This window comes from Sebastes fasciatus, chromosome 7 (genome assembly GCF_043250625.1).
Source record: "Sebastes fasciatus isolate fSebFas1 chromosome 7, fSebFas1.pri, whole genome shotgun sequence".
Classification (NCBI taxonomy): domain Eukaryota; kingdom Metazoa; phylum Chordata; class Actinopteri; order Perciformes; family Sebastidae; genus Sebastes; species Sebastes fasciatus.
The window spans coordinates 21,019,999-21,044,312 of record NC_133801.1 but is presented as its reverse complement, the minus strand read 5'-3'; the positions used below and the strand labels follow the sequence as shown (position 1 = coordinate 21,044,312).

The 24,314-nt window shown below is 43.7% G+C and overlaps 1 protein-coding gene across 9 annotated transcripts in view; it reads right to left on the bottom strand.

Annotated features, from left to right (window-relative positions):
• Positions 1-24,314, bottom strand: part of cux1b (cut-like homeobox 1b) — a 68,555-nt gene that overhangs the window by 3,784 nt on the left and 40,457 nt on the right. For 2 of the 9 annotated variants that reach the window (XM_074642181.1, XM_074642185.1), the window contains exons 9-23: positions 20,356-20,404; positions 17,181-17,285; positions 16,485-16,673; positions 16,163-16,221; positions 15,805-15,847; positions 15,144-15,240; positions 13,027-13,833; positions 12,229-12,312; positions 11,624-11,725; positions 10,946-11,499; positions 10,692-10,833; positions 9,765-10,055; positions 9,460-9,648; positions 6,848-7,112; positions 543-6,438 (exon numbers count right to left, since the gene is read on the bottom strand). In XM_074642181.1, the coding sequence (XP_074498282.1) occupies positions 5,934-6,438; positions 6,848-7,112; positions 9,460-9,648; positions 9,765-10,055; positions 10,692-10,833; positions 10,946-11,499; positions 11,624-11,725; positions 12,229-12,312; positions 13,027-13,833; positions 15,144-15,240; positions 15,805-15,847; positions 16,163-16,221; positions 16,485-16,673; positions 17,181-17,285; positions 20,356-20,404 (3,481 nt within the window). In that variant the 3' untranslated portion in view covers positions 543-5,933. Of the gene's footprint in view, positions 1-57; positions 262-542; positions 6,439-6,847; positions 7,113-9,459; positions 9,649-9,764; positions 10,056-10,691; positions 10,834-10,945; positions 11,500-11,623; positions 11,726-12,228; positions 12,313-13,026; positions 13,834-15,143; positions 15,241-15,804; positions 15,848-16,162; positions 16,222-16,484; positions 16,674-17,180; positions 17,286-20,355; positions 20,405-24,314 lie in introns of those variants that run through there. The other 7 variants (XM_074642183.1, XM_074642186.1, XM_074642184.1 and 4 more) reach the window with 5 other exon arrangements.

Below are 24,314 nucleotides of genomic sequence, written 5' to 3'. Positions count from 1 at the left end.
CGGCCCCAATCATTTTTGCACAGTCCCTTAAACAACTTTGTAAATCCAGGGACATACCAGCAAACATGGCAGAGGCCTCCTTGATCGGCTCAGGGATGTTCTCCATGTTGCCGACCTCCGACCCGTCTGCGTCAGGGCGCGGCAGGGAGGACATGGCCTGGATGGTGCTCAGGTCATGCTCCAGCTTCATGATGAGCTCCTTCTGCTCCGCGCTGGTCCGCACGGCGGCCGAAAACTCCACCTGCAGCTCCGCATAGCGGCCTGTTGAGAGCAGAGAGAAAAAATGAAGATGGATTTTTTTTTTAATTCCGGTTTCTCATTTTTTCTTCAGATTTTAATTATAATTCCCAAAATAGCTCACCTGTGGAGGCTGTAAAATGGCAGTCCAATATCCACAACATGACTGTAAGATTACTGCTACACACCTTCCCTGGCTTTTCTAACTCATCTCTTTCTCTGAGAATACTTATTTCACCATCCATGTACATTTCCAACAAGATTTTTTTTTTTGGCAAAGAAAACAACAAACTACCACAGCACACTTTTAGTATTTGTATAAAAGAGATTTACTTCAATTATCACACCTAGGGTGCATGTGAATAATAATGATGATGAATCAAATGTCAATCATAACAAATACATTGTGAACGTTTCATACAGTGATATTGCTTTTCAATGTTGTAGAAGGGACTGTTTTACAGTGCTGAGAACAAACAACATGATACGTTTAGTAAATAGAAAGATAAAGAAAACAATGATACATGAGGAAAAACGAAAGGGAGGGAGACCCCGAAACGGAGGAAAAAAGCATCTCAGGAGTGACAGAAGTGCTAGGGAAACAACTTTCAAAAAAAAAAAAAAAATACATCTTAACCATCCCTTTACAGTCATGCAGCCTTTTGTACTACAACACACATGTACGCGCACACACACTCACAAAAATAAGCAGTGGGAGAAGTTATGAGAATTATTACTTCCACATTGTTGATGACGAGGTTGGAACAAATCATCTAAAAAACACTCTGAACTCGCTAAAGCCTCAACAAGCATCTTAAAGCTTTCCAAAAGGAAGGGGGGGGGGTGAAGATAATCTCCCCCAGGTCATTTGGTTGTCAGACTACACTGTGGTTTTAAGCTATGGGTGAACTGAAGCGACGACACAAGGTAGCAACATTCAGAAAACTGTCAGCAACCTTTCAACAGAGGTGGATAACTACTTCACTATTTGGCTTTTTGCTTCCTCTTTTTTTTTTTTAAGTCTCGCGAGCATTCACTGAAATGTTTTATCGCTCCAGAGTTGATCTCTGGGGGGGGGGGGGTTAAGCATGACTGAAGAGATAAGAGGAAATGGTTTAAGACTTAAAAATTAGCCAATGTGAGAGGTGAGCGAAAAAACAAACAAAAAATAAAAGCACGCAAGTAAAAGTGGAGTTTTTTTTTTTTTTTAAAAGGATGAGTGTATTGTGCTGTATTATGTGTGGATGTATTACTGAGTGTGCTATGCATACAGCTTACAGCACCACTGATTTCGGAAAGTGTTTCCTTACAAAATCCACTTCATAAGATATATTTCTAAAAGTATTACAAAAAACATCTGAGGTTTTTCTTTCTTTCTTTTTTTTTTTTTTTTTTCCTGAATATGGTGACCAGTGCTGCTGTTCGGGCTTTCCATTACAACTAATGTGTCAAAATGAACAACCACTACTTCAACAGATCATACAGTAAAGCTTTACGACTTCAGAAAACATGATATGATATACAGCATCTGTTACACCTTTACAATGTTATTCAACAGTGTATAGAATCATCTGATTTAAATTTGTAGAAAAATATCTGTGGATCATGGAAAAGTCCTGAATCGTCCCTTCTCTCTCCTCCTGCCTTCAAAACAAAAGCATACTGTGACAATAGTGACTCAATAGCTACTTGATCGACTGTATTTACACGTCTCTTTTGTCCAAATAACCATTAGAATTGGCACACGTCATTATCAATACCTGTAGTGCCGTTATTAATGTCACAGCAAACCTGACACAAACAGAAAAATACAAAATGCCCTATGAATAAATTCAGTGTTATTACAGTGTACGCTGTTTTTCTGCATGCTTCCTCCTTCATTCAATGCTCTGGCCTTTTCACTGCTAGTTAAAGGTTATGTACAACGTAAGAAATGCATTGTGGGAAAAAAAAAAAAAAACAACCGTCTGAAATAAGACCCAGACTGAAACACGTCAGTCATTTAGAATACACAAGCTTGTCTTCTCCTTTTTTTTTTTTTACTCTTTCACTGCACTCCAGGAATTATATACAACCCTCTCCAGAGAGCTGACTTTAAAAGTACCAATATGAAGCGTATGAGAAATTAATTTGGGTCAAGACGCGGGATTATATTACGAACAAATCGGGTGAAGTCGTCGACATCTAATGACATCACTAGTTTGGTGCCCTGCTTGGCAGTTAAAGGCACAAATCTGATGATCTCACGTGGTTTAGGTGAGTTGATGGATCTGGCTATAAAATGGCAAATGGGTTAAGTGCTTATATACTTTACAGTAGCTATTCATCACCATTAAAAACACACTGTGGTTGTCCAGTCCAAGCAGTCCCAACAGAAGGCGATAAACCTTCGATGTTCTGCAGAAGACGGATGTTTCACATCAGTCGTCCGCAGGAAGCGCCAATGTTTTGAGGAATTTTTTCTTTACAATTATTAGATACATTAGAAAATCCAATTTCAGCTAATGCATCGTAATGCAGTGCAATGAGGTTATCGGTATCTTTTGACAAGCTGTGAATACATCTGGATGTACATTCAGGGGAAAGGGGGGAGGCTTAAGGATGGACTGAGGACATTTTTTGGATAAAAACCAAAACAGGTGCTCATAATATCTACAACTGTACAGGACGACGGCCCTTTTCTGTCACACAGTTATCTGGAGTTTGAAATACGGGGGGTTACTGTATGCGAATACAGTTCATCACGTAGAAAACACGGGTACAGCTATCTTATGGTTTAATTTTTAGTGTTAGGATGCGGAGAAGGAGTCTGTGCTTGGTTCACAACCACTTTTTTAAAAAAGGCATACATTTCCCAGGATCCCAGGACTCGTACTCTTGTTGTAGTGTTTGCAGACCCTGTCCCAAGTTAAGTCTTCAAAAAAGATCCTAATAAGTGCTTCGTTTACGGACTGCAATAGAAATTCTGCATAATCATAGGCTGGCTATCTGTTCAATCTGATGCAGCACCTCCTGCTAGCTGGTACACTTCTCTAATCTCAATTTGGCAGATATGACCTCTTTCAAGTTAACTTGCGTTTTTTCAAGTTTAGGTTAATTTCATTTGACCTATTTGACAATAAATGATGTTTAACGTGATTACCGAGCGGGGTGACCTCTATCTAAAGAAAGCTGCATGCCCTGCCGAGCGGTAGTGTTGGGCTTGCTCAAGAAACAGCCGAAAAAAAAAGAATAATCGGAGGATAGAAAACAGGAAAAAGAGATATGCTATCATATATTCACTGATCTTGATATGTCCTTTGATTCTCTAGCTAGCAATTTTAAGAGCATAACTGTTGTGTGTAAAAGCTTAATGCTTATGGGAGCATGAACTGTAGCAAACACATTATTTTTTTTCAAAGCTATTGAAATGACACTAAACTTTAGGATTCATGAATATACAAACAAATGAGAACTAGTACATCTTTGTAAATATTAACCAATACTGCCGGCAGTCTATACGTCTAATAAAAATGTTACTTGCCCTCAGGAACAGTATAATCCCTTAAAAAATAGACAACTCAAATGATAAGACATTAAATGAAAAAATACAGCACCTATAAATAAGCAGAATAAAAACCAAAAAACTATAAATGCAAAAATAGCAATAAAACCAAGCTACAGTAAATCATAGTATTACACTACTTTTGTGAGAAGATTAATGTAATGGTAACGCATCAAACAGCTTAAAGAAGGGTGTCAGTTGTGCACTAGTAGTGTGTGCAAGTAGATACGAAATATGACCCCACTCATTGGAAACACTGAACACGCTCCTCAATCGCACGCGCTTGTGCACACGCATGTATTGACAGGCGTGTGTGTACATGCACCCACGCAAACACACAAACACACACACACACACACACACACACACACAAAGGGGAGGCAGTAGGCTGACAGGCACTGAGGGCTTGTGTGGGACAGGGAGGAGGTGATATGCCTTATAATTTGTAGTGTATACAGTAGAATTCAATGCAAAAACATCCCTGGATACAGGATAGACTGGAGGAGAGTGGTAACTACTCACACCAGGGTTGGGGTGAATTCACTTTCAATCAACGCAGAGTACCGATTAATCAAGTACTCTACGTTGATGCGATAAAACACATTTTTTTTCAGTCAAGAATTTCATTATTGATAATTTTAAATTTGTAGTGAATTGACCTCGACCCTGACTTACATGCAGGCAAATACAAATGCACACACACACACACACACACACACACGCAGACACACATACACACACACTCTTCCTGATTTGGCCTATAAAAAGATGTGTGTTTGTGAACAGAGAAATTTTTTTGTTGGTGGTGCAGACACACACACCCAGCAGGTCCAGTGCTGGGTCAAAGCTGTGACGTGCACAACCTAAAAAACAACAAAGAGACACGTATAGTATCACCATGTCAGACAGCTACAGTACTACGTGAATTCATGGTATCGTATTTCAATAATGCAACATTATTCCACTCTAATTCAGGTTTTTTTTTTTTTTAAAAACAGTAACTTGTTATTCTCTTATTTTCTGTTCTTATTTTGTACTAATTAAAAATGCTTCCTAAAATTCCCTATTTTGTACTCTTTAGAGTCGATAGACTGTGCAATCTCTTATTGGCAACCAAATTGCAATATGAAAAAAAAAAGAGATCATCCTTCATCCTTAAAAGAAGGGTTTAAGGAGGCAAAAGGAGGGTTCCTTCCATCCTTCCTCTTCAAATGAGTGCGCGTGTTGGTGAGGAATTAGAGATCCTTCTGGCCATCACATGGCTGTCAGCAGGATAGGATATGGGACACGACAGGTCAAAGTTCATCTCGCTTACATCAGTAACCATGGCAGCTCAGCCGGCAGGCCTTCCACTACCCTCTTAAGAGTGTAGGAGTGAGATAAAAAGAAAACATGCTGCCATTGAGAAGAGAACACACACACGCACGTACACACCATTTCTGGGTGTGTATACACACACAAACAGGTGCACACTGACACAACCCCTAACATACAAACACGCACACACACACACGCAGTGAGTGAAAAAGGCAAAGGGTTTGTAACAGTCACTCTACAGTGTGAAAAATGAGGCGTCTCACTGAGTGAGGGGAGGTTTGTGGACACTTGGGAGGTGAGAAGAAGAGCGGAAAAAATCTCCTTTAAGAAAGTGAGAGTTCTTGTAAGAGAGTTCCTGTCTCTATCTATCATCTATCAGTGTCTATCACTGTGACAGCTGCTGTGTCAGGCCTTGCCTGTGTTACTGAGTCCAGGTTTCAACCCCAGCTGTGGGTCAGACCCCAGCTCAGGACTAACCAGTCTGGTGCACCAGTGGCTGGTGATAGGGGGGAGGTACAGCAGGGCCGGAGGCCAGCAGGACGGCTAAGTGCTTTTCTCAGTACAAAAACAAACAAAACTCAGTTTTAAAAAAAACGGAGAGACACGTAAGTTCTCTTATTTTGTTCTTCTAGGTATTCAGTAAATCTTCTTTTTAAGGGTTTTGCCAACCACTCTTTGTTTCTTTCCTCTTTTCGGAAAGCTTCTATGTAATAAAAATGGCTGCTGAGCTTGACTTTGGCTGTGTCCACTCTCCAACTGGAACAGAGCAGGAGGGGTCCAAGGTTAGAGGTCGTGAGGTTATGAGACAAGAGGGATGAAGGATGGTCAGGGGGAGCTAGAACTCCCACTCTGAGGGATCCTCTTTGCTGGCAGCCTTCTCCAGCCTGTGGATGATGTTATTGAGATTGGCTGCCTTCTTCTTGCGCAGATTGTTGTCCCTGGGGTTTCTGGCAGGGCCAGAGGCTGGGATGTTAGTACTCGAGGCAGAGCCACTGGAGGATGCCTCTGTGAGGCTGAAGAGCCCCAGTCCACCCTGTCCACAGCTGGAGCCCGGCCCGGCTAAGCCTGAGGTGGTGCAGTCTAGCTGGTCAGGGGAGTTATTAGAGCCCCCTGCCTCAGACTCGACCTCCATGTCGTCTTTGCATGCTCCTCTGTGATCCTCCAGGCCGAGGCCCAGTCCCTGGCGCGTCTCCACCGTGCCCTCAGATTCTGTCCCGTCACAGCTGTCCCCCTCTCCTGATTTGGACCCGCGGAGGGAAGGGGAGCCCCCCTCGCTGCCAGGCCCCAACCCTCCAGCTGCCTGGATCTCCTCTATGAAGAGCTCTCGCCGGATACGTGACCTGGTAGAGACACACGAGTTCAGTCACGCTACTCAAATCTTGAAATTCAATTTGTCAGACGCAACACATTTTACTGATCTCAAAACATTGTACGAGAGCACTAATGTCCTTTTATGAGTACAGGGCAGGAACTAAAGTCCATCCTTAGACAATACCCATTTATTTACCAATACAACATCATCTATTATATACATACATACACACACAGACAACTGCAAAAACCTTTCTAGAAAATCACTTCTACACAGATAATGTTAGGAACTGCAAACCTATAAATTCAATAAAACAAACACAATTACAGGCGACAAACATACTGTTAGATTTACTTAAACTATCTTAAAAAACCCTGTTGAAGAACAGCTTGTGATAGAAACACTCGAGGGCAATGGGTCCACATTCAAGTGCTGACCTGTAATTATGGAACCAGTTGATGACAGTACTGGTCTTCAGGTTGAGCTGGGAGGCCAGCTCCTCAATGGTTTTGGGGGAGGGATAGGGCTTCTGCTGGTAGGCCCTCTTCAGGGCCTCCTTCTCCTCGGGGCCCAGCACCACCCGGGGCTTCTTCAGGTGCTGGTGCCCCGGGCTCTGGGAGCCCTGCATGTAATCTTGACCCACTAGACCCACGTCCACAGAATGGCTGTCACTCAAGGAGCTCAGCCGCCTCTTCATGTAAGCTGGACAGTGACACAAAAACAAGAAGGGGACATCAGTACCTCAGAAAATACATTTATGTGATGAATATATACAGGGAATATTAATAATAACATAATATCTGCAGCAGATTAGTGATTTTGTCTAAAATCACCAATTTTAGTATTATTTTTTTTTATTCTGTGCTGTAGTTAACAGACAGAGGTGGAATAACTACACAGATCTTTTACTTCAGTAGAAGTACCAATACCACAGTGTAAAAATACTCTGTTACAAGTAAAAGCCTTGCATTCAAAATATTACTTAAGTAAAAGTACAAAAGTATTAGTATAAAAATATACTTAAAGTAGCAAAAGTAAAAGTACTCATTATGCAGAATGGCCCATTTCAGACTAATATATTACTGGATTATAATTATTGATGCATTCATGTGTTCATCACTTACAGCTGGTAAACGTGAAAGCTCATCTTAATTACTCTATATACTGCTTGGTAGCTTAATCTATAATCATATATTATGATTTATTAGTTGATTTATATTGTGTAGTAATAATCTAAATCTGGAAAGTAACTAATGTTGTCAAATATATGTGGAGTAAAAAGTACAATATTTGCCTCCAAAATAGTAGTATAGTGGAAGTATAAAGTAGCATAAAATGGAATAACTTAATTTAAGTAAAAGTACCTCAAAACTGTTCTTAAATACAGTACTTGAGTAAATGTACTTAGTTACATTCCACCACTGTTAACAGAGGCTGGTATCTTTGTTGATGAGCATGAAATTTGACAAGCAATCTTCATGTGAAGTACAACTATTGAGATTTATTAGTCAGTTATTAGTTACTTAATTAGATGACTACTCGATTAGTCGATCTACAGAAAATCAAATTGAATATACTTGAGTTGGGACTGTTGGCCAGACAACACAAGATATTGTCCCACTGGACTGATGGATTTTTTTTCCACAATTTTCTGACATTTTATGGACCAAACAATTAATCAAGAACATAATCGGTAAATTAATGAGATAATAATGCAGCCCTAGACTGATGATATACATTGCTGGAGATTTCTGTATTTGTAATCAGCATAAAACACACTATCCTGGGCTCAACTTCAGTACTAAGCCGACTGTAAGACAGTCAGTCGGTCACAGTGGATGTTCCATGTTTGACAAAGGCATGCCACCAGGAAATGTATTGTGTTACCTATTGTGCATCAGACACTGTTCTAACAAAACAACAACCCAGCCATCCTCTTCTACAGCCACTAGGTGGTGCTATCGTCTTTCTCAGGAACTCTAACAATGAAAGCATCTCTTCCATTTTAAAGCAAACAAGCAGCACCATTCACTCGGGGCACAGGGCAGCTGAAAATGAACAGCTCATGGCAGCTTTGCATGAGGTTGACATTTTCTCAACCCCAATACACGCTGCCAGATATATTAGTGTTGCAGGGGAAAAACCCCTCAGAGCAAGGTTAGACCGCTCGGAAAGTTGTGTGCTGCCTCGCAGGCTTGTACCGCGAGGGTGAGAGGTCAAATGCGGTTACTCTAGACTAGGTCCGTGTCTTTCCTCTGGGCTCCGCTGTCGGCCAGGACTATTCCCTGCTGCTATTTGGATGCATTACTCTGGGGTCAATAATCTGAAACAAAGTTGAATGGAGAGTAAACCCCGCCCGTCCAGACCCCAAACACACTGGTGTAAGGTCAGTTGTGTTTTTTTGCCCTTGTGCGTAGTCTGCGATTATATCAGCAGGCTAAACTGATCCTGGATGCTCGTGCCTACTGGCAGGTTCAAGTATCCCGTCTCTACAGAGAGAGCTTCAAGTGGGCAGTCAGGGGGTCACTGGGAGGCAGCGAGGAGGGCGAGGCCTCTTGGCTCCGCTGATTCTTAAACGCATCAGACAAATAGAAAGGAATAAAGACTGATGGAGTGATAGAATGAGCTATGGGCTAACAAATGATAAAAAATAAGAGCTTATAGACACTGGTGATTATTATGATGATGATGATGACGATGATGAAGAAGAGTGCTGATGACTGTGAGTAAGCAGGCCCCCGGCAGTCCCCTAGCTGTCACATCTAATACAGTATGTGATGTCTGCGGTCCTGATTGGTACTGACATCACACCAAGATGACTGTGATCTGCACAACATGCTCTGCTGTCCTGCACAAAGGATATTTGTGTGTGCAGATGTGCATGTGTAATTCAAACGCTGCTTTTTTGGTGGATGTATTTATAAAATAAATGCATGCTTAAGCAGATAACATGAAAGTCGTTCTTTGTCAGAGTCTTTTGTTCATTATTTTGGGAAGGCATGCTGCTCTGTATGCATTTATTCCTCGTCATTGAGCTTCTACTACACACCTTTCTTCTCCAGGCGTTTCATGTCCATGAGTTTCTCCACACTGTGTGGGTCCTGGAGCCAGAGCTGCATGCGGACGAAGGGCTCTCTGCCCTTCAGGCTGAGCTTGTGCCAGGGTTTGGGCCTGGCCAGCAGGTCTGAGACAGAACCCTGAGTCAGACCCAGGATAGTCTCCCCAAACAGACGCTGGCCTGGTTAGCAAGAGAGAGGGGAAATGGTCATTTCAGAGAACTGATTCAAAGGCTGAATAATTCATCAGTGAGGTGGGAAGGGGAACCGCACAGACAGCACCTCTTATGTTTCTTACCAAGGTTATTATCAGTCAGCACCTCCTTAACCTTCTTGGTGATGGCGTAAGTATCAAGCTCGGGAGACATTGCGACCATTTCCTGGATGCTGAGACCCGAATGACCGGGGACAGGCAGCGGGGTGCCGGGCTGAGACTCCCCACCTGAGGGATCCTCTGACGCGGGTTTGAGACTCGAGGACTGTGAAGCGAGTGGATCCCCTAAGAGGCCGTTGACAGACTCCTCGGCTGAACTGAGGGGCGACTCTGGAGCGGGGCTGCAGCTCGCTGATGTCTTGGGCGTACCCTCTGCTTGAGGAGAACAGACAGGGCGAGACGCATCGCACGGGTTAGAAGACATGTAACCATGTCAGAAAAGCAGAGTTTCATCTCTTCTCCCTGCTGGGTTTGGGAGGGACTCCAGTCACACTACATCAACTAATTTAATTCCTGTTAAACAAACAGCGAAAGGTGCTTAAGTTTTCAGTTTGAAGCTTTTTTGGCTTCCTCCTCCTATTCCTTCATCTCCCTGTCTCTGTCTGTGTAGTACTGCTGTGCAGCTCAGCAGGCTGGAAGAGAGCAGTCATGAGGAGCTGTCAGTGTACATTAGCTGCTGTTTACACCCCCAGAGAGAAAGAGAGACACGCACATGCATGCGCGCACGCACACACACACACACACGGAGCTGCCATCTGGCGCTGCAACACTAACTTGTCTATGACATGACAAACCAGCAGCTTGCTGGCTGACACTGCCACAGCACTGAGGATGGGGGGATGGTGGGAGGAGAAGGGTGGAAGGGAGGGGGGGAGGAGGGTGGATTGTGTGAGTGACAGACTGACAGTAACAACTAGCCACTAGCTCTAATCAGGCTTTCATGGTAATGCCCTAACCCAAAGAGCCTGGTTGTGTGAATCCATGTACTCTATGTGCTGGTGATTTGTTTACCTTGGTTCTGAGCTGGCTGGATGTGTGTGTTTTGCCCCTGGTCTCCATTGAGCCACGGCTGCATGCGGAGGTATGGCTCTCTGCTCCTCTGGTTCAACTTGTTCCACGGTTTGTGTCGAGACAGACTGTCACTCAATATTCCCTGAAACACGCAGACGGAGAATGGCTCAGACATGCGACCACTGTAGAGTAATAAAAACAGAGTAAGGCAGAAAAAGCACACACAAGCTTTTTTTTTTTTTGCCTCGCCTCACCTCTTTGGAGTCCTCCTGGTTGTGGTTCTCCTCCCCTGTCTGGCTGGACATGGTCCTGCGGGGGTCTGTATGCATGTTGCTCCACCACTGCTCTCTCCAGTAACCCACTCCTCCAGAGCTCCCGGAGCGGGCCGACCCCTCGGAGCCCCGACCCAGCCTGAGAGCTCCTTCCATAGACATGTCGATCCCTGAAGAGGCCCTGCCCTCTCTCTTCACGCTGGAGCTGAAGTCCAGGATGGGAGAAGGGGATGAGGGAGAGGACAGGAGGGAGCTGGGAGGCTTCTTGAGGGAGAGTGCCAGGGGGTTGTAAGGGGGAAGGGGGGCGGTGAGCGAGGAGCTCAGGAAGTCCCTCTGAGATAGCAATGCTGAGGAGGAAGACGAGGATGAGGCTTTGAGGAGGGGCTCCAGTGCAGTCTGTTGGGCCTCCATCTCTCTGCGAGCTTGCTCTAGGATGGAGCGGATAGCCTCATCTGATCCGCCGCCCCCTCCGCCTCCCACTCCGCCTCTGCCCCCTCCTTTCAGTCCTGCATATGAGGGTTGAGCATGGGACAGGTCTGTTGAGGGAGGAGAAAAAAAAAAGGGTCGTCGTGAGACACGCCGACAACCACTCACAGCCACAATGTATCATCCTCAATGCTTCGATGTCCTCTGGAGATGAGAAGAAAAACTACGACTCACCAGCTTTCTGCACCTGCAGCTCTCTTTTGGCCTGCTCCAGAATGGACTTGATAGCCTCGTCTGAACCGGCCTCTGGGGTGCGGACGCGAGCGGTAATGTTACCTGGAAGGAGAGAAAGAGGGAACGGGTAGAGATGAAAAATCTCGTCAGATTAAGACGCAGAGATAACCAACGACAGAGCAGCAGAAGAGAACAATAACAGAGCCTATAAGGACATCAAATAATTACACCATAGCACAGCACAAAGAACAACATTCCCACCGCTGAGCTACGAGGCAACTACACTGGAGGGATTGTCATAATTTCTCTGGTCCCTCTGGAGCTCACACATGCACACGTGCCACAGGGTTCGTACAGTAAATGCTCCCCACAGAATAACAACTACCAATAAAATCCCTAAATACACATGCTGGCTTCTCCGTTGACGCAAGTCACTGGAACTGTGCGGTTACCTTCAAGGCACATGTATATCTGTAAGCCCGCCCGCAAGTTAATAAACGCCAACTCACACACACACACACACCATAGACACGGTTCACCCCCAACACAAACATGCCACACAGACAGAAACGTGCTAAAATCTCTGCTTGTGAAGGGGGACAGACCTGTGTGTGAAGCTGTATTGGAGAGGGCTCTCCGCTTCGGAACATCCTGAAACACTCGGCTAAGCTGCGGCTGGCCTGAGCCCTCTGTTAAAAACAATATACCACACACTATGTTATAGCACTTGTGTGTTGTTGTTTTTTTCTTTCTTTTACAGCTAGACTACACGGTGCCCCTGTAATGCTCTGCAAATATATGGAATGTGTGGATACTTCCATCCAGTGCACATTATAGTACCATAAATGCATTGATCTTCACCATCTGTGGCCCCAGTAGGAATCAAACCTCTACCTCTAACGGGAATATTAAAACTACTGCAAAGACAGAGGATAAAATATTTAATAGGAAGTATTAAACAGGGGCATACTAACCGAATGCAGTCTTATTTTAACACAGACTTTGTGTAGGACTACTGTGGTAATATTTTTGTGTACCACTGAGAATCAGAAATGTCCTGATGCGTTAACAAAAGCAGGCCCAGGCAAATCGAATCTAACCGTAGTTAACAGTACCCCTGCCTCCTCCTAGTTCCCACCGATCAATACTATTGATGTGTGAAAGGTTTCTGTATTGACCACGATAGCTAGGAGAGGCTCTTGGGATCGGTGCGTGACTAGGAACTCACTCAAAACACACAGGTGTGGCACAGGATGGGAGTAAGGAAAAGAGAAAGGAAAATAAAAAGCTAGTCCATATTGACAAGCTAATCGATGGCTCTGTGCAGGGCTGTACACATGCAACACACACACATACACACACTCCCACGCACGCACGGACACATTAACGGCACACGGACTCACCTCTCTGCCGTCCCTGGATGCTGCGCAGTGCGAGGATGTTCTGCTCATCGCCCAGGAACTGCCTCATCTTGTGGAAGGGCTCCTTCCCCCGGATGGTCAGCTTGTTCCACGGCTTCGGTCTGGCCAGGATCTCGCTGACCGAACCCTGGGACAGTCCCAGCACGTAGTGGCCGAACACACGCTGGCCAATGTTGTGCTTTATCAGCTGCTCTTTCACCTGTCGGGCGATCTCCGCTGTGTCCATGTCTTCCCCGTCCAAAATACTTCCCGTGGTGGCGTCAGAGTGGCTGGGCGACGGGGACGGGGCGCTGCCAGCGGTGCTGCTCCCATTAACGGGAGCCATGTCCGGGCTGGCTGGAGGCGGCTGGGGACTGCTGGCCGCCAGAGGGATGGCAGCTGACCCAGAGCCAGGGGTGGAGTTAGGGATGGAGCTGAGGGTCGGAGTGAAGGGGGTGAACAGCAGAGCCCCGCTGGGGATCCCAGACGACTCCTGCAAGGCTTTGGAGTAGAAGGTCTGAAGCAGCTGCCGCTGGATCAGGGAGTTCAAAGCCATCTTACCACCCACCAGAGGGAACACGGGGGAGTAGAAGTCCTGTCCAATGCCCGTAGGACTGAAAGGGTGCGTTTCGCCGCTGCTGCTGGTGGTGGTGTTGGCAGTGTTGAGGGGGTCCGTGTGAGTGCGAGACAGGGGGAGCTGGGAGGAGGAAGGAAGAGAGGGAGGGGGAGGAGGGGGCGAGGAAGAAGGGTCGCTGGGCATGGCCTCCTCCTTCGGTGTGGACTCTTCTGTCCCTTTTCGCCCGGCTGACCCTACAAGAAAGGTCAAAACACACCATGCATTATGGGGGAGTCAACAAAAAAGGGGTTCCAAAAAAAGAGAGAGAAAAAAAAATAACAAAAGTTATCTTAATCAAGTCTTTTCCAAATTAGTGAACTTTGTTTCCTTTTTTGCAAACCCCCCCAGACAAAGTGCCCATGCATTTGTGAGTTCAACCTTTCTTGTAAGCCACAGCCTGGAAGAAAAAAAAGGACAAACAAAACAATTGACACTGTGCCACTTAGGCAGATTAGCTTGGCCCAGGGCTCAGGCTCCCTCTCTCTCTCTCTCTCCCTCTCTCTCGCAGGCAGAGAGGAAGTAACAGGACAGGGTAAAATGATCCTCAGATAGCCAATACACCATGCGAGTCCTCTTCCAGGCTACTGCGGCGTGTTCCTAAACACTGAATTAATCCGTTGCAGATGCAGTATCACAGTCTTTAGTTCATAAAAAATACATCCAGGGAAAAAAATGGAGCAATAAAACTGAATTGAAAAACAATTTTTATGGCTGAACAGAAAACAGATGCATGTCACCAAAAAAACAGACTCTGTTTTGACTGTTATTCCACTTCTTACCCAAATAGTTAGACTGATTACATTTATACATTCACCAAAACAAACATGGTTATAAACTATATTTCCTCAGTCTTGTAACTACTAGAATCCATCTTGATGGAATCGCTGGGAGAAATATTATTCTAATGCATAACCATTGAGACCGTAACATGATTGAGTAAGACAGTAAGCTCCCCTTACTGTGAATGTTAATCAATTCAAAGCTATTCAACTATTCAAGCCCAAAGCCATGACATTTCAAACCCATAAACACTGTTGCAGAGGGCAAGAGGCTTGATGTAGGGGCGAGAGAGTAGGATGTCCTCGTTTTTGTGTGCTGCAACTTTGTTACTGCGCAGGTTGACCTCCTGCTGTGGTATACAAAGATAATGCATTTTCTTCCTTTCCGTGACATGTGGGACTTAAGAAACAACATTTCTGTACCATGATAAAAGTTTTGCATTTCTTTTGCATACCGTGGACACAAATCATTCCCAAAACATTAATAAATGGTTAAGTATTCTCAGAGAAAAAGAATCTAAAAGGCATACATACAGTATGTATGCACTAACCTGATGCAATCTCCTCACAGCCTTACCTGCAGCTGAACCCTCATCTAAGCTCCAATGAGTATTGGACTCCACTTCTTTCACTTTTGCTGGTCTGAGTGACGTTTTTTCGACAACAGCCAGGCCAGTGTTGATGAACCCAGCCCGTACTGTGACCTTACATATGGGCAGACTTACCGCTGAGCTCCGTGTTGGCAATGCGCAGAGCTGCGCTCTCGGACTGGAGACTACGGTTTCTCTCCAGCAACAGCACCTCCAGAGGTTTGGATGAGTCCTGATGGAGGGGACAGGTGAATTAAAATGAGACTTTTCAAAATAACCTGGCGCCGGCCTCTCCCTTCAAATGTACAATTTTGTTTGAGCAACTGAAAGGTGCTAAATTCAATATTCGGAGCATTAATATAGCAGCAAACAACTTATTATTATTATAAGTCAATATATATATACTCTGTGTATGTTGTAATCTGAGTTTCTCCTCGCTTTGTTGACATGCGCGCCTTTTAGTGTATGTGAGTGCACTTGCTAGCTTATACGGCCACCGCTCTGCACTGCTCTGATACAGCGGTTACAGCTGATAACGGCGTCCCGTCCGACGGCGGCGCTGCAGAAACATAGCACCCACCCTCTGGTTCCCCCTCTGGTTTAACACTGTTATCTCTGTCAGCACTTTCACATTATTATTGGCACTGTTTAGCGCTGTTAGCATCGTTAGCTGCAAACCGCAGCTCGCCGTCACCATGTTGAGAGGCGATAGAAATGCTCCAAATCCTGCAGTTAGCACCTTTAATTACTATTATTGCAGCATTACATGAACTTCGATTGTAACTGTCATGTTTACCTGCACAGAGTCAGATGTTCCAAACTCCATAGACTTGAGGATACTGAAGAGGGAGTGAGAGAAAACAATCCATATGAACCCCCACAAAGACACACATCTGCCGTGTAGTATGCTAGCTTTTCTATTTCTGTCTCTTTAAGGACAAAGTAAGGATAGAGGGGCAGAGAGACAATATATAAAGCTACAGACATGCAAGCTTCACCTTCATAGGGGCACTCAATTGAGTTACACATCCTAAATGATGACACGCATCTTGTTTAACATTGTTAAAGACATCAAACGCATGCAATAAATAGAACTGTGCTGCACACACACATGCACACACATGCACACACACTCCTCTGTGTGTGCTCCTCACCTCAGCTCCTTCTTCACCTCCTCATAGTCGGCTTGCTTCTGCAGTTTCTCCTCCAGTTCCTAAAGATAAATAGAAATGAAATGACATGACAATGAATTAAATAATAAAAGCAATCCTTGGATCTTTATATGTCATGTACTTATTTCACTCTAGGTAACAGAACAGAGAGAGTAAATGTGGGAATATAGTTACAGGTGTGATCAGAATACAAAGCAGAAAAAAAGACAAGAATACAGAAATAGTTTTATGAGAAATTAATAGCTAAAATAGTTGAAAGTAACTAAATTCTAAACGAAATCTAAAACGAAAAATCTGTTGGTACCTTGAGAATGGCAGTCTTGCTGCTGAGCTGCTGCTCCAGCTGTGCGATCTGGGAGCTGGTGGTCTCTCGGAGTTTGGTCAGGCTGGCCTGCAGTCTCTGGACGTCCTCCACCAGCTGGGCGGTCTCCCTTTCTTTGGCCCTGAGCTCCGCCTCCAAACTAGAGTGGGAGGCCACCTCCGTCAGCTGTTCCTAAAGGCCGAAAAGGATAGCAATTTAATCTAATGAGCAAAAAAACACCTAGATGAGTATTCATAAAAGCACCCGGATAAAGTCCTGCTTTCAGATACAGTCAATTAATCATTACAGCAATCAGACAGAAACTGATCAATGTACTGATTATCTTTCAAAAGGCCTCCTTCTTTAGATCAATAAACAGGTAATTAATCAACGAATCACAAACACCCAACACTGAGGGATCAATGAAGCAGATACTCCAATAAATCAGTTTATCAATACACCAATCACTTATTGCCACCATGGCAAACTTTCCTTGGAAATCAATACATTAGGCAACAAATCAATACATCACTGATGACGCCAACGCCTGACCTTTAAGATCAGTGACTACAGCGTTCCGTAAGTTGAAGCTTTAATCAGCTGATCGCCTCAGGCATAAAAAGGCAGAGCTGATCTTTAGCCTATCAATACCTCTTTGTCAGCCATGCATTAAATCAGTGAGGCGGTGAAATGTGTTACCGTGTCGGGGTCGGCCTTGGCCGGGCTGCCGAGCTGCTGGGATTGGTTACTCAAGGACACCTGCTCTCGGAGCGACTCCGTCTCTCTCTGAGCTGCTTCTGCTCGCTGGGAGGAGGAGAGGAGGAAAAGTTAAAGAAAAATCAACAAGTTGAGATTCTAACATTGTCAAACATTATCAATCTAATGGTCAATTCAGTGCTACCGAGTAATATACTTGGCGTACACACACAGGTTCCCTCAGCTTGCCTCAATTTTGGGCTAGCCCCACAGAACAGTTGAAAACCTACTTAATAAATGTAGATGGGGAGAGCAGAACGACGAGAATAGTAAGGCCAAGAAAAAGAAAAGTTCTTCCTGTAGTGCCATCATGCCCCTTAATCAACGTACAATCTCTCTTGTGGCTAGGCGTGGTACGACATGAACAGTTCATGTCATGATTATCCTCGCCAAAATAATTGCGATTCACAATATTATCCCTATAATCGTCAAAAATATACTTAAAACTCTTAAAGTGGCACAAAAACATATTGGAATCACTTTACCTTACATTTTGTTAAGAAACATATGTTTTTATTGTATAACAGATAGGACACACTTTTTTTAGCGAACACCTAACAACCCAAAATAAGGTCATCATAAATCATTAGGTCCTCCTGCATAAATAAAGGATATATTAAAAATAAATCAACATTGTGTGAATCGATTCTGTCTTATATTGATCATTTTTTTTTCTTTTTTAAATCAGACTACTATGATAGAGAGCTAGACAGCTTTTTAAAGTCACTCGTGAGGATATTCACGATTATCCCATTAATGGAAATACGCCACGATCAACTTATTGCGAGTGTTTTTTAAGATCCGCAATAAAATCCTTTATCGTCCCATCTCTATTTGTGGCAGCAACTTAATGGTCATAAGAGGATAATGTTGTTGGTGATGCAATGGTACAAATAATTATCTCAACATTTTTCTTCAGTTCGATCATTTTCATGCAAAGTATACGGCTGAATTTACCACACTGCACAAGCGTTGGGCGTTCCAAAAAAGGCAATCAGACTGAAGGAATAAAGTTTTCTTCTACCAGCCGACTGTGTGTCTGTATGAAAAGGAAGTCCACCCCCTTCCAGCATAAACAAACATATACTACGGAGTGGAGGAGGGCAGAGAGGATGCAAAGAGAGTGTGGGACGATGGCAGACTAGGGTGGATTCTTCCTTAATTGAAAATATTAAATTAGTCCTGAGAATTGAGATGATACCCGCTGCCTTTTATTTAAACTGCCATGCTCCAGTTGGGAATCATCTGCAACGCCAGCCAAGTTGCCATCATTAGGAGTTACAGGGAGCCGATTCCACAGTGTTCCTAATTGCAACCATATTGAGAGCTGTTATTGACTGGGTGGGAGTTGGACTGCTAGTCGCGAGAGAAAAAATCCTGTTTTCCATTTTCTCCTTATAAAAGCGTATAAAAAGTCTGTGACTGAGCTGGAGGCCATGCTGTCATCCTCTGTAAACCTCAAATCAGAAGTGTGAATAGTGTGTGTGTGTGTTTGTGTGTGGCATTATAGTTGGAGTGCTAACCTTTAGGCTAATATTAACATTACATGCCTATGCTACCCCTTTAGCCACAAATCATACTCTTGGGCTAATAATGAAAGTTAACAACAATGACATTAACAGATACCACAGGAATATTTACAACACAAGGGCAGAGGACGCGCTAGGGGGCTTATTTCAGCTAGACGGGTTTAGGAGGTGTGTAATAAACATGTAAAACAAACAGCAGCCCTCACTGTGATAAGCAAGTCATTATTTGTTAATGTAAGCCACATTTCATAGATTCTGAACATAGGAATCTTTATTATTTTAGAGGATAAGGCTGGTGATGATTTATGCTTTGGGTATTCTCAACAATTCCCATAAAAAAAAAAAAGACCAAAACCAACAGTGTGTCCGCCAGCCACAAGCCTGATTGTTCCTAAAGATGTGAATCTTTAAAGAAAGGGTCAAGAATATATAGTTTCATGTTTAGAAAAAAAAGCTAAGTAATGTCCTAAATCAGCTGGGCACTGTAGGTTTTAACAAATGTTACTCAAACAGGAGAAAAAAGTGTTTTTATTGGGGACTATTTTCAGCTGCAGATTAATACACATTTGGAGCCGTGGTGAATATTTGCAGCAGCAGGATAGTTTACATGGGATCCTCTAAAAATAACTACAGTGCCCATGTTCAACATAATGAAGGAACATGTCACCCAGTAGGGATGTCACGATACCAGATATTTAAAAGTCGATACCAATACCGGTGAAATTCCACAATTCTTGATACCCAATTCGATACCACGGTAAAAAAAAACAAAAAAACAATAAACCCCATGTACTTCAACATACACTCCTGCATACTGGTTTTTGCAAATCTGTTATTAATCCCTGATGATCTGCCTCAAGTTTCTCGCCAAAAACAACATTTTACAAGATTACATTTGAACACATCATGATAATGTTAGAATTTACCAGTGGTCCAATTCTCATTTTTACTTATTGAACGCATTGAACGCATCGTAATGTAGCTGTTAGATCTGTTATTTAGCCAAGCAGGACCCTGCTGCCCACCGGCTGCTAACAGTTAACGTTAACAAACGTTTCGTCCTGCCGAATTCAATATGGATTTATTGATCATAAAGTAGTGTTACCAGGGAATTTTTCTGTCGTTCCCGGGACAATGGGACACCATTAGTATCGAGCCCTGATCCCTGGTACCGTAGCAAAACGAGTACCAACACATTTTCAGAATTCTGGCACCGACTTGGTACCAAAGTATCGTCTCTTGTGACATCCTTGACAACGGAGCTCTATGCCACAGAGCAATAAACTATATTAGGCTTTGTAACCACAGATGATACTTTTAAGTAGAATAAATTCATCCTTAGTTTTGGTCTTTTCATGACATTTGTTGACAGGAAGAAAAACACTGAATATTGCTAGACTAGATCATTTCAATAAAATTGACTTGCATCAGTAAACACACATTTTTCTCCTATGCCACATTTTTATTTTAACGATTTCAGTTTAAGACCTCCGTTGCTTTCTCTGTATTTTAATAATAAAACTTGTGGAGTCTGGTGTGATGGACAATGCTGTGTAAAATGTTCAGTTATGTGATGTTGAGCGGGTTACCTGATTGGCTCTTTCCAGGTCTGTCATCACCATCTCAATCTCATCGGCCCTGAGGAAGACATTTACCGTTATTACAGAGGATGCGACTTATAAGAGACTCACGGAAACACAGCACACAAAATAAAAAACAAGGAATGGATAAATGGATAGATGAATACCAAGAAGAAAAGTACACTCTGCACACATCACGTGTGTGTGCGATTGTTCGGAGAGGACACATTTAGAGAATGCCGGTGCCGTGTCCATTAAGCTACTGTCTAAATTTCACCGTAATCCATTGATTGTGAACTCCATAACCCAAACAGCTTGTATGTGTGCATGCATACATGTATTTAAGTGTGTGTGTGTGTGTGTGTGCATGTCTGTGTGTGGGTGTGCACATGTAAGCCCCTAAACCCAGGCCACACTAAAACAGAGGGATTACATTAATAGAGCTCTAAGTCCTAATACAGCAGACTAATCTGCTATGAAGCTGTGTGATTGTGTCTGACTAATGGTCTGGATGGAGGCCATGGTTCACCTCTCACTTGCTAGAGGTCAGACAGCAGGAATACATCCCCATAATACCACATCTTTTTGGACTTTGGAAAAATGTTTTAATAACCCCTCTTTCACGAGGGACGTGAACACCTGTCACTTTCCTGCAAACAATGACGGAGATGTGGAGGAAACTTCGAGAACAAGGACACGGTAACACAATGAATGTTCATTTTTGTAAGGCTTGCAAAAATTATAGGTTATGCATCATGCCTAAAGAATTGCTTAAATATGATTACCCTCTCTGTTAATCAGTGTGTGTGTGTTTGTGGGTGCGCCCCAAGATACATTTTAATTACATTTTGCCGAATGAGGAAGTTATAATAAACGAATGCATGAAAATCTTCATAACACTCCTTGGTTGGTGTTCAATGCAGTGCAAAGACACCGTGTGTATGCATGTATGTTTATTTATTTATTTATTTTAGGGCTGTCAAAGTTAACGTGATAATAACGTGTTTTTAATGCCACTAATTTCTTTAATACATTAATGCAACATGCGATTTTTAGGTCGTAGCGGGCTCAGTTTTAAAGTTAGAGAGAAGATACTGTATCATATCAAACTAGAAAAACCTAAGAAATCCTCTGGTACCGACCATGTCATAATAGATTGTCGGAAAAGGAGGCTAAATAACGCTCCAAACTTACGCTAAATTTTGGCGAGGAAAAACTGGCATGGCCATTTTCAAAAGGGTCCCTTGACCTCTGAACTCAAGATATGTGAATGAAACTGGGTTCTATGGGTACCCACAAGTCTCCCCTTTACAGACATGCCCACGTTATGATAATCGGGCTTGAGTTTGCCATGTAAGATGTGAGCATATGTTTTATGCTAAATGCAGTACCTGTGAGGGTTTCTGGACAATATTTGTCATTTATTTTTTGTTAATTGATTTCCAATAATAAATATATACATACATTTGCATAAAGCAGCATATTTGCCCACTCCCATGTTGATAGGAGTATTAAATACTTGACAAATCTCCTTTCAAGGTACATTTTGAACAGATAAAAAATATGCGATTAATCACAATTAACTATGGACAATCATGTGATTAAATATTGGAATCGATTGACAGCCCTACTTTATTTATTCACTTGCTGAAAAGAATGCATGGGTGGCATTGAGTGCAAAGATGTGAGCGCATGTGTGCGCTGCTGCGTCCATTAAGACGCCTTTGATTTCACTGCAATCTTTTGATAGTGAACCCAATAACCCACGCAGCTTTTGTGTTTGTGTGTCACAGTATGAGAAACAGTGTTATGTCCCATAGGCTTGAGTACTACTGATTTGAATGTGTTTAACAAAACAGACACAGTTGATATTAGGTCAACATTGTGCCACGGGCGATGCAGCAAAAAAGAATCAGATGTGGGTGGGAGAGCTTTTTCACTCTCCGCTTTTATTCTTTCCCCAACAGTTAAAAGGATCTAGTATGCATTTAAGCAACATAATAGTACGCTACCTCACTGGCTTTTATCCTGTCTTAAGCTATAGTGTGCGGGGACCCACGTGCGCGCTCATTCGCGCACACACACAAATGTGAGGTCAGAGAGCCAAACAAGCCAGAAAAGCTTGTAATGGAGAGCGTTTATGGGTAGTAATGCAACCCAAATACACCGCCGCTCCTGCTCCAAATGTGATCATTTAATCAAAGTACAGATGCACAAAGTCTTCTTAAATAACCTTTGGATTTGGCTGTATTTGGGAATTATAAAGGCAAAGCTAGAGGCTGAGGGCCAAAGCAGATCACAGGGAAGGGATTTTCTGCATACCCTGATACAGTCAGTCAGTCAGTCAGTCGCTGGGTAGGGCGGGAGCTGTCCGTGGCCAGCCAATGCACCCAGTGGAATTAATTCATCAAACACTGAACAGTAACGGGAGGGCCCTTCGTAGTGGTAAATCCTGATTTTAGGCCACTAAAAAAACATACCTACAAAGCTCCATATAGCAGCCACAGGGAGGAGCTATAGAGTAGATGCACAGCTGCACCAGAATTCGCACACACAAACAACACACTCTTTTGTACCATGAAAGCCAATGGGTGCACAAGTGACATCAGTGAGGACTTCTGAAACAAGCCCAGAGCCTCTGAGCCCTTACTGTACTTCCTCCATCTCAGACAGGCCTTTTCATCTCTTATCATCTTCTCTCTCTCTCTTGCTCCTCACTCAACCGCTCCTTTTCTTTTCCACCCTCTGCCAGCCTCTATGCTTTTTCCCCCTCAACCCGTTCCCTTCCCATTGCCCTCCACTTTTTCCCCTCCTTTCATCTTCTTTTTTTTTTCCTCCCTTCCACCTCCCCTCTCTTCATCTTTCGCCCTCTCTTCCTCGGCCTCTGTCCTCGGGTGCCAGCAGGATATTCCCCTGATTTAGATTTTCATTTCCCTCCTCTATCACGCTCTTATCCCCTCTTCCTCGCCGTAGCCTGCAGCCCCTGACTCGCTTTTTGCCCTCTAGCTTTCATCACTCCGTTCCTTTTCTTTCCTCGGCTTTCTCCACATTGCGTTTTCACAGCGTGTTACCTTGGGGATTTCAAGGAGGCTTAAAAAGAAGCTAGCTGCGAGAGTGTGTGTCTGTGTGTGTGTGTGTGTGTGTGTGCCTGTGTGTATGTTGTGCGCCATTTTGTGTTTGTGTGTGTGTGCTTGAGACGGACACAGGAGCAACAGTCAATAGGCTTTTCTTTCCTAATTATCAGCAATTAAATGGTTTTCCCGAAATGGTATCAAGCCTTTATACGCAGATAAAGCCACACACAAACATACAGAGGAGCACGCACACACTCACACACACATACAGAGCATCCTGTGGGGCTGGGGATCAATATATCATTAATCTTTAACAGGGACTAAACGGGTAAAACGCGGTCAGCCAGACCCTCACAGCGCCAACACAGACAGGGGGCTACGCTACATCTGCAGGCCCGCCTCCCGCTGAAGCTCACACACTCCGGGCACTGCAACATCGACCAAATTCTCAAGGAGCGTGTGTACGTCCATATGTGTGTGTGTGTGTCTGTGTGTGTGTGTGTGTCTGTGTGTGTGTGTGTGTGTGTGTTTTAAAAGGCAGATTACCCGAATGCAGCAAGAGGATGGGGGATTTGTCACGCAATGTCCTCCTTAGTGGAAAGTTTAGAGCAAGTGTGTGCGTGTGTGTGTGGAAAAACGGCATGATATGTATGGCGTTTGTGTTTTTACAGGGCCAAAATATATGCAGTCAAAGGGTTAAAAGTTGTGTTCAGCCAAACACTGGCGATTTGCTCAGCCAAGCAGTAAACGGGGGAAGGACTCCAAGGACTGGGAGGGTGCAGGGTTAGAGAGGGTTTGTGTGTGCTTTAAAGCGTTGCATTAAAATTTCAGATCACAGCACGCCACATAGTCAAGGACCCTGACTGCCTCAGGCTCACGAGTGAGTGAGTGAGT